This window comes from Carlito syrichta, unplaced genomic scaffold, assembly GCF_000164805.1.
Source record: "Carlito syrichta isolate Samal-C Ts95f unplaced genomic scaffold, Tarsius_syrichta-2.0.1 Scaffold309602, whole genome shotgun sequence".
Taxonomy (NCBI): Eukaryota; Metazoa; Chordata; class Mammalia; order Primates; family Tarsiidae; genus Carlito; species Carlito syrichta.
In genome coordinates, this window is record NW_007253698.1 from 161,483 (window position 1) to 172,922 (window position 11,440).

An 11,440-nucleotide genomic window follows, 5' to 3' on the forward strand; every position below is an offset into this window, starting at 1 on the left:
CCTCAAGTAAGATAATCAATAACGATGCAATGTTTTACATTTCTGTGCTACTATTAATCTGAAGAGAGTGAAAAATCTTTAAGAAATACAGGAGTCAATCTCTCCACCCATTTTTGAAACCGAACCATTATTAAGGCAGAGTGGAGGAACTCCAAATTTATTCTACAAAGAATACCACAAGCCGGATGACTCAATGGAGGCCTCAAGAAGGCAACTGAGAACCACTGTCTAGTGCTCTGGCTTTCAGTTTCTGAAGAACTGTGCAACCTTCCACACTGACTTTTCTTTCCTAAGAACCTACACATCGGAAACACTTTGATTCAGAGAATGCTGTAGCAAGCATGAGGAATGTGTTGGGCATGCGTGCTGTAAATTGCAAAACAAACTTCGGTGAAAGCGGATCCTTTTGTTGTTGTTTAATAGCAATAGCACAAAACCCAAAACAGACATATTTGATGAGATATTTGAGTCTGGAAGTTTGAAAAAGCATTATTCTGGAACTCTAAAGTGAAAAGAATCAATATTTAGCCCTGCAAGGTTATTTTGCTCATAGTAAAGAAGTGTGACATCTCTTTTGTGGAACCACTGAGGTGAAGGAGTGTCATCACTAAGCTGTGTTTGTGAGTATAAAACACTGAAGGTAAGGAATTAGGCAAAGGACTGTGTAATTAATATTAAGAATGTACAGTATCACATGTTCTTACTCATAAGTGGACCTTGAACAACTATTGTAATACTATAAGAAAATGATTGATAGTAGCAAAAAACTGCCGGGGGAAGGGGGCGGGGAGGTGGGTTTGGCAGTAGTGGGAATCTACCGCGGGAACAGGGGGCATATCTCATCAACAAGGGTACCTGCATAATGAATATTTGTATACCTAACCCTAAATTGTACCCCACATCTTTAAAATAAAAAATGTAAAAGTTTAAAAAAATGTACATTCAGGGCATTGTAATGATTCTTGTGAGATTCTGTCACTGGAAAAATATAGAAAATTTAGACTTTCATTTCTCTATACTGAGAGCGCAAACAATGTCTCATTGGCTAAAATTTCATGATTCCAAATGTTTCCAAAGAGTAGAGCAAACAATAATAAGACTACTCCCTTTTCAGAAACTAGAACTTTTCCAGTCCCATATCCCTATATCCTGGCCAGATGAGGTCAAGCTACTCATTTGGTTCTCTCTCAGCTTATTCACGGCTCTTAATGCCATCAAGACCATCAGCAACCACCTCATTTTTTCTTATATTCTCATTGTGAAGAGGGGTTCAGGTATCATTCCAGCTGTAAATTACTAAATAAAAGTGATTTATTCACTGTAAGATTTCCTAGGAGACTTTGGTGCACAGCTTCAAGTTTCCTCAAGTTTAAATATAATAGTTAATGCGATAGTGTCTCAAAAGTGTACAGCATGTACATGCTTTCAAGGCCCTGAATAATTCCTGTGTATCACATTTTCTAACCACAACAGGATGGGGCATACAATTTCCCAAGCATATTTCAGACAGAACGTTGATTGTTAATGAATAATTACTGTGTCTCAAATATGGCAATGAATACTGTGTTAATAAAAGTGAAGTAAATATGCTACTTTGCTCTGTATCAAGAATAAGTTCCTTGCTTTTCATCGAATTTCAAAGTTAGTCACAAAATTTACTGTATAAAACATAATTCAATCCACTAATCAGTATTTTCTTGCAACCATTGTAAAAGACACTTGCACTGTCTTGAGAAGGATTGGCTATATTACATAAGAGGTCTGCAAATTTCTAAAAATCTTTGGTCCCATCCTAAGTGCTATGAATTATCTTAGCAACCCATTACAGTACTCTAACTCTGTAGTGACTTTTTAAATAAAATCATATGGTTTGATATTCATTTCCAGTGTTTTCCTAGGAACATAATTCCTTGAGATGATTCATAAAGAGGAGACCATGTGGTCAAGTGTATGTGAGAAACACTGTATCCTCCTGTCTGTAATCTCAAAGCACAATAATAGCCTATTTAGGGCTCTGAGAAGGCTTGCAGTAGAGAACCCCACTTATCTATTCAATTCAGCATTTTTCATGTTTAGTAACCACAGAAACTTTTTTCATTTAATGCTTCTCATAACGTTGTATGTATCCCTAAAACACACACTTACCCTACCTGTGCCATGACTTTAATTCGTGAGATTTATTTATATTATTTAAACAAATAAATAGATTGTGAACAATGATACAGATTATGCAGAGGTTTGTTTGCAACTAGTTGGTTTTCTCTCAAAACTTGAATTCCAGCTCCTTGTGGGGAAAGACTATGTCTTCTTCACTGTTGCATTCCTAGTATCTAGTAAGTGATCAGGAAACATTTGCTAAATATATAAATACTCTCCATATTTCTGACATCAGAAGTGTCATGTGTTGAATGCTATCCACCCAAAATTATATTTTGAAATCCTAAGCCCTAGTACCTCAGAATGTGATTTTATTTGTAAATGGGGTTACTGGGGTATACCCTAATCCAGTATCAATGGTGTGCTTATAAATAGGAAATCTGGACATAAACAAACAGACACAGAGGGAAGATGATACAAAGACACATAGGGAGAAGACGGCCTTGTGACCAGAAGCTAAAGGACCAAAAGCTGTGGCAAACACCAGAAGCTAGATGAGGCAAGGAAGGCTTCTCCCCTAAAGCCAACAGCAAGAACATGACCCTGACAACACCCTGGTTTCGGACTTCCAGCCTCAGAATGGTGAGACAGTGCGTTTTTCTTGTCTTAAGCCACCTAGTTTTGGTACTTTGTTATGGAAATCCTAGGGTAACTTTTACAATAGCTTATGTGCACATACTTCATATCCATTTTCATATGTTGGCTTAATATAATAAATTGGGTTAACAATAAGTTATTTTCTTTAACAGCATCTTTCATAATGGATTCATTTATATATTTTTTTATAAGCTGAATTTTGGGGTTCATTCAGCAAATCCATATCCTTTAAAGAACATCTAGACCCCAAAAAAATGATAATCAAAACTGAAATAAATCAATGTCTGATGACCATTACTCTGAAGTGAACAAACTCTACAGAAATGATCTCATAGCTCTTTAATTGAAAGACTATGCTTGATATGCTCCACATTTGGAAAATATATTTAAAAGAATTATTTTTCTTTTTATGCATTGCAGTGGACATTTCAGAAAATATAACTATGCAAAATGCTGGTAGAATTGTCTCTTTCTGAAGTTCTAGGTCAAGATCACCTTGTTTGAAAACAAATAAAATATGGTCATGAGAGCAATGCAATTACACATTTGCAATTAAAATTGTTCACATATTTTTTTAAAGAGGCATTTCTTCGTATTAGTTGTGCTTTTTTCACTTTCTTAATGTACACAATGAGAATCTTCCCAGGAGGAACTGAGGACTAGAGCTATTCAGGACTCAGCAAATGTACTATAGCTGATAAGTCCATACATCAAGGCAAAAAGGTGAGTCTAAAATTCAGAAATAAAAATTCCCATAGGAAAAAGTGCTTCTTGAATGTGTTATCTTTTCATGTGTTTGGGTATGGTTAACAAGAGCAGCACTCGTCATGCCCATCTTACCTCAGAAATGATGGCCTCCAGTCTTATGGAAGACATCAGTAACTAGGGGACCTGCTAGTTGTGTCTACTTAGAGCCTAAAACCAGGGTAGCCAGAAAGCAGCCAGAAGGCACTGATAAAGCAACATCTGATTGAAAAACTTAGAGGGGAGTTTTCTCCTATTTTCTCAAAGATATATTGTATAAATCCTAAGTTTGATATTCACTGTCCAAAATTAGAGATTAAACTTTTCTTCCAGCAATTCAATAAAATAAAATTTCAACTAGTATCTATTCCCTAATATCTTTACATTATAATTTCTAATATACCAATTTAATAGTATAAAATTTCAACATAAAATAAATGTTAATGTATTTCTAACCTAGCAATTTAATATTAATACCATACCAACATATTAATAAAATAATTATTTAATATTTCATGAAGGTACTCTACATATATGTATACACATACTGTCTCACTAAAATACATAATTCTTGTTGAATGCCTACAATTTTTTGTGTAATGAACAAAAATTTTTTGTGTAATAGAACAAAAATATTCTTAAGTAAACATAAACAAAGGGAGGGAAGCACAAACACAGAAATCTGAGGAATAATTATTTCTGAATGGTTCAACCTGATAAATTAATCATTCTTCCATAAGAATGACATGTTAGATGGCTAATTGGTTAATACTGCGTTTACTCCATATCTTCTTAACTAAAGACTAGAGGAAGAATGTCCTTATTTGTTCTGCAGTGTCTGTCACATTTTAGAGCCCACATTCAGATTCATGTCTATCTATCAAAGGATTCCCTTTTCTTCAAGTCTAAACTCATAGGGCCTGTCAATCGTTTAACATATTAAGAGAGGAACTGGTACTTTGTGAGAATTTTCAAGTCTTCAGTTATGTGTATATACAGTGATTTCCTGATGTGCTGTGGCCGGGTGCAACTTGTACTAAAAAACATTACACAGTGCAGAATGAAATTCCAGTACTCTAGATTCAATATCTCATTATTAATTAATTAGGGATTCATATCTAATGCCTAGGCACCACACTAAAAATGCACTCATGCTAATCAAACACCATGGTTTATGAGCAGTAAGCATTTAAAACTTAGCTCTGAAAAGTGATCCAGCTCAGTCACCAGTGTTGTCATGACCTTATAACCTTGGGCTCAAAAATGAGATTTTGTAATACTTCTCTTTGTTGGAAAGCCAAGAAATCTCAATCTACTTATTTAATATCACTACATTTGAAAATAATATAATAGGAAGTGCCAAAATACTTTAAATTCCATGTGGCTATTGGCTCTTCAGGATATTACCACTTCAGACAAAATGAGGAATGTCTGGGTACAGAGAAATCCAAGCAATCTTTGATGTTCCATATCAGACTGGGAAATGCTAGACTGTCTCCTCTGCAAACATCAAGCTGCATGCCCTGGAACAATGCCAGAGAGAAACAGGCATTAATGAGTTATTTTCTATTGTTACTCATTCTCTGGCAATGCCTTATAATTATGCAAACTACTGAAGGGACAATTTAAAATCTAATCAGGATTAGAAAAAAAATCCTTACATTATCGCATTTTTATAAGCCACTTTTGTTTTAGCATCTTCTTAGCTAAGTTCATTCAGAATATGCCCCTCCTATAATAAATCAATTTGAATTTATTTTATCTTTCAGGTTTCCTTATGCAGTGAAAATAAGATGAATTAGAAGCTGACTTCTCCCCTCCAAAATTAAGTCAGATTTAGTTTATATTATATTGGTGGGTGGGGAGACACTAAACAAATGTGACTTTTTTTAAGGCTGCATTTTTCATATATACTTTAATAATTTGGACCCTTGCAAAAGATGAAATTAAGTTGTTATGAAAATGCTTATATCTTAACATAGAACACGAAATTGTTCAATATAAAAATCTCAGAACAACCACTTCTAGACCAACTGACACACGGAATCAAATTCAGAGTATGCAGGCTATTGAATTGATTTTGTAATGTGTGCCTGGTAAGGCTCCAAAATTACTATAAGACATTGAGCCCCTTCCCCAAACTGGTTTTTCTATCCCAAAATTAGAATATTGAGCTACAAGGCAATACATTCCCCATAGTATTGATATAAGTGCCTTGAAAAAGCAATATCTGCTCATAATAGAAAGTTCAGATTGCATAGAAGGGAAAAAGAATGGAAGTCTTCTCTCTCAGACCTCATTTCTACTTCTCAGAAGAGATCCATTTAATAATTTATTGCATATTCTTCTACACATTGTACAAAGAAGGGCATTCTGTGTTTCTCCCCACACTTAATAGGTCTTGGCCATCTTCCCAAGAATATCTATGTCATTCTTTGTAATGTCTGCACATTTCACTATATGGATTTACCATTATTTAATCAGTTCCTAGTTTGTGAGCATTTCAGTTGTCTGCAGTTTGAGATTTTATGAAAGAGTGTTATCACAAGCACCCTTGTTGATGTCTCTTGGGAATTTATCCTTTGGCTGCACACACATGAATGGTAGAACTGTGGTATCTAGACTGCCAAATGCCACTCCATAAAGCTTGTCCTGATTAATGCTTCTACCAACACTAGCATGTGAAATTCTATTTCCCCACACCCTCGTTACTCAGAGAAAAGGGCAGACAGCTAATATCTGATGGTCCAACTTTATATAAACATCATAAAACATGTCGTTTTATTTCTTCATCTCAATATAATCCTAGGACTTTTCTATTATGCTCATTTTAACAGATGAGAAAACAGCGGTCTAGAAAAGTTGAACTGAGAAAAAAATCAAAATTAAAACCTGCAGTGCCCAGTTCCCACACATACTTTTCCCAGTCCACATGACTCAACATACTTAATGAAACGGGTTATTAATGAAAATTCTGGAACTTGCCCCACCGGCTTATGTTGGGTGGTTTCACTGAACAGGTCAAGTATTAGATGACTGAGAAGCAACCAGAGTTTTAGAAGATATCTAGAAGATCTCTAGAATCAATATTCATATTTCATTTGCCTTAAAAATGAGACTAGAAGCAGTAGGAACTAAATTAGGAGATAATACAAGAAAAAAATATTTTCTGTCTTGGTTCTTTCAAAACCTAGTCAAAACATTCAGGGAAAAATAACTTGTAAGCATTTGCCCTGTATACTCCTGTGTTATGAGACCTTCTGAACTGCAATCTTCTCCAACCCAAGATAATGAAACTAGATGTGCAGCATTACCCCAGCATCCTGTGGTTGTTCTGTTATCCAAGCACCACAAGGTTCTGGATCTCCTGAATACCAGGAATCAACAGTATTATAAATCAAATTGGTCCCATATTACATAACAAATCAAAGTGCCATGATCTGTGATCTGTTCATTCAATCAATTGCTTTCAATTTCCTAATGATTCTTTTATCAAATTTGGAAAGACAATTTCTAGAATGTCTTAATACATATCTGAACAATTTTCTTGAAGTAGATTTAAGTGACAAATGAAAACAAATAAAAAATAAGGATGGTCAGAGAAATATTAGACAGGCAAAGAAATAACAGAAACTCGGTGTTGATTGTTTATCCACTTACAGTTAAATGTTTTCCAGAAAAGGATTTGAGGTAGATATATGAATATTTAGGAAAGTGAATTTTAAAGGTTTCAGTTAACTAAAAAAAATTCTACTTAAATCACTTAGAGATTCACAAACACACAAACAAATTCTTAAGAAAAGTCGTATTTTTTAAAAAGCTGGAAAGAACATGCACAAAAGAGTGAGAAACCTAGTTTTAAATATTATTCCACCAAAACACCTTCAAGTTTGAAGGAGGCAATATATCTTGTATATAGTTAGCCTTCAGTAGAGACTCTTCTTCAGTTATGTTCATTCTATAAGTATTTGTTAAGCACCTAGTATGTGCCAGTTAATATTCTAGGTTCTAAGGGGGCCAATATGATGGCCACTGGCCACATGTGGCTATTAAACACTTGAAATGTAGCCAGTATGAAATAAGATGTTTTGTAAGTGTAAAAACATCAAATTTCAAAGACTTAAATTACTGTAAAAATGCAAAATCTCTTATGATCATTTTATGTTGAAACAATATTATTTTGGATATATTGAATTAAATAAGATACATTAAAAATAAGTTTCACTTTTTTTTTTACTTGGACGTGTTTACTAGAAAATTTAAAAATACATACATGGCTTGCATTTTATTTCCACTGGACACTATTGTTCTTTATGCATGTTTCCCAAATATTAATGTGCACAGGAGTAACCTGTGATCTTGCTAAATTACAGATTTATGATTCTACATGTGTGGGGAAGCCTGAGGTACCACAGTGCTAACACACTCTCAGATGATCCTGACGCAGCTGGTCTGCAGACCCCACTTTGAGTAAGTGAGGCTCTGGACCCATCCTACTCAGAGTATGCTATGCTGTCTGGTACTGGTCCAGGAGGAGAGAAACAAGAAATGGAGGAAACAGAGCAAGCATTTAGAAACTATTATACGAAGTTTATATTGTTACAGTACCCAACTACATGACCACTGCACTCATACCAACCAGGACACAGGCCCGTTTGAATGTTGTCAGACTTCAGTGGCACAAGCTGCATTACTGGTCATCACCAGTGGCCCATTCTGACAGATTCGAATTTTTAAAGTGGGTCCTTTACTCTAACATCTTCAGAAGCACTGTTCTGGAATGTAAACAATCCTGACCAAAGAGGGTTCATAGAGTATCAGAATATGCTTTATTAGGAAATACAAAAACTTTCTGATTTAAAAAGTTTATAAAAACAGAAACTAGGTTAAGCAAAATTAAATTGGCTTTTTTACTGCAGCAATTCTCAGAGCCTTCAATATGATCATGAGACTCTGTATCTCCAAAAACAAAGTCTATGGTGTTTCCCAAGTGCTTTGAATATCAAAACCCTTCACTCTACACTAGCACATCTTAGAGTAGTGCTTTGTGGGATAACAGGGTATGAAATAACTCTCCTAAATGGTTTGAGGTATCTTGCTTCTTCAGCCATTTAAGAAACACTGATTGGCTAGGCATGGTGGCTTACAATTGTAATCCCGGCACTTTGGGAGGAAGAGGCTAGAGGATTGCCTTAGCTCAGGGGTTCAAGACCAGCCTGGGCAACTTAGCGAGACCTCATCTCTACAATAAAATAAAATAAATAGCTGGGCATGGTGGCACATGCCTGTGGTTCCAGCTATTTGGAAAGCTGAGGCAGAAGGATCACCTGAGCCCAGCTGATCAAGGCTGCGGTGGCCATGAGTGTGCCACTACACTCCAGCCTGGGTGACAGAGTGAGACTCCAACTCAAAAAAAAAAAGAAACACTGATTAAATACTAATTAAAATGAACCTGTGGTACATTCATATTCATTTCTATATTCATTACTATGACCCTGAATAGTTCAGGAAATTTTAATTTGCAAAAATTTATTTATACTCTGAGACTTGATCTTAGCAGCAAAATGGTTGTTTTGGCATTTAAATATGTCACTATGAAACATAATTTTTAAAAAGCACACTGGCACAATACTATAGTATTGTAGGGTCATAATGCATTTAGATTTACAATTTTATTATGACACTAATCTGGACTTTGATTTAGATACTATATTTGCAATTGTAGAATCTCTTCTTCTCACTACATTGCACGCATAATGAAATATTACCATCCCACTTGGTATGCAAAGTTGTTAATTAGGCTAAGTTTTTCATTTTACAAAAATCAAACTTCCTTACTTTGTAAATAATTAGAGACTAATGTGTAAGTTGTACCCAAATTAGGAGGGTTGATGCCTGTGTTCAATTTCTTAACAAATTTCACATCCATGTCCAAAGGAATCTCAGAACAAACTAAAATAAGGTTGAAGACTACAAATAAAACACTGAAAATGAAAGATGGTATTCAACATCTTTTGTTTTAACCACCACTGGCAACAGAAACATCTTTGGTCGTAAAAGCCACAAACCCATGTTAATTTTGCTAAACTAACATTAAAATATTCATGAAGATTTTGCTAAGTTTAATGAAAGTATTGTTTTTGCTGTTCATTAGGGAATGATTAATAATAGCTTTATCAAATTCACTGTAGTTATGAGAGTTTTTGTTTATTTGTTTGGTTGGTTGGGTTTTTTTTGAGTTGGAGTCTCACTCTGTCGCCCAGACTGGAGTGCAGTGGCCACTCCCAGCCACCGAAGCCTCGACCTGCTGGGCTCTGGCGATCCTTCCGCCTCAGCCTTCCGAGTAGCCGGAATTACAGGCGCACACTACCACACCCGGCTAATTTTTTTATTTTATTGTAGAGATGAGGTCTTGCCTGCCCAGGTGGGTCTCGAACCCGCGGGCTCGGGCAATCCACTCACCTCAGCCTCCCAAAGGTACGGGATTACAGGCTGAGTCACTGAGCCTGGCAGTTATGAGGTTTATAAGAACACAGCATATCATTTCACTATACTGTACAATCTCACCACCTAGAACAGTACTTAGCAGACAGTAAGTGTTCAACAAACATGTTTTTATAAATATGCAGGTCTCTTGTATGAAAATCAACATTGTGCTTTTCGGCCGGAACCGCCATCTTCCAGTAATTCACCAAAATGACGAACACAAAGGGAAAGAGGAGGGGCACGCGGTACATGTTCTCCAGGCCGTTCAGAAAACATGGAGTTGTTCCTTTGGCCACATACATGCGAATCTATAAAAAAGGTGATATTGTAGACATCAAGGGAATGGGTACTGTTCAGAAAGGAATGCCCCACAAATGTTACCATGGCAAGACAGGAAGAGTCTATAATGTCACCCAGCATGCTGTTGGCATTGTTGTTAACAAACAAGTCAAGGGCAAGATTCTTGCCAAAAGAATTAATGTGCGTATTGAACATATTAAGCACTCGAAGAGTCGAGATAGCTTCCTGAAACGTGTGAAGGAAAATGACCAGAAAAAGAAGGAAGCCAAGGAGAAAGGCACGTGGGTTCAGCTGAAGCGCCAGCCTGCTCCACCAAGAGAAGCACACTTTGTGAGAACCAACGGAAAGGAGCCCGAGCTTCTGGAACCTATTCCCTATGAATTTATGGCTTAATGGGTGTCAAAAATAAAAGATCTCTGGATCATAAAAAAAAAAAAAAAAAAAAAGAAAATCAACATTGTAATATTAATTGAGCATGTTTTTGTTGTGGAAAGATTGGAAAATAAACAAAATCTCAAAACGAAAACAAAAATACTCATAATTCTCATACATTACTCTTTAACATCCATTTTCACTTGATACATATACTTTAAGACACTTATTTTTTCAAATGCACTCTCACTAATGTTTTAGATACAAAATAAAAACATGTGATTTTATTATAAATGGCTATATAGTCACAAATATACAAAATTTAAGAAATGCTCTTCTACTGAAGAATTAAATTATTCCTCCTTCTTCCCAGTCATCTTCCCTTCTGTCTGAAAAGAAATATTCTTTTGGTCAAATCTTTGTGCTTATCCTTAAGAGTTCTTTTAAGTAATATTCTTGAAAGAACATGTACATTTTAGAGTCTTTATTACACATTTCCAAGCTATTTTTCAGAAAAACTATAACTAAAAGTCAGAGGCTATGACTCAAGAATTCCACTTTCATCACCTTCTACACCCCAACCTCAAAAAATGACTTCCATTAAATAATGTCATGGCAATGATAGCCACTGTAAGAGACTTTTAAAACCTAACCTTTCAGCTGGGTTCGGTGGCTCAGCCTGTAATCCTGCGCCTTTGGGAGGCTGAGGTGAGTGGATTGCCTGAGCCCGCTGGTTCGAGACCCGACTGGGCAGCGAGACCTCATCTCTACAATAAATCAAAAA

The 11,440-nt window shown here is 35.8% G+C and overlaps 1 protein-coding gene across 1 annotated transcript; it reads left to right on the forward strand.

The window, feature by feature from the left end:
- Positions 1–10,151: 10,151 nt before the first annotated feature.
- On the forward strand, positions 10,152–10,730 carry LOC103269868 (60S ribosomal protein L21). Its single transcript, XM_008067418.2, has one exon. The coding sequence runs from the start codon at positions 10,195–10,197 to the stop codon at positions 10,675–10,677; it is 483 nt and encodes a 160-aa protein (XP_008065609.1). The 5' UTR covers positions 10,152–10,194; the 3' UTR covers positions 10,678–10,730.
- Positions 10,731–11,440: the final 710 nt, after the last annotated feature.

Excerpts from the sequence above, each read along its gene's own strand:
- LOC103269868 (XM_008067418.2), top strand. The coding sequence starts at position 10,195 with ATGACGAACACAAAGGGAAAGAGGAGGGGCACGCGGTACATGTTCTCC.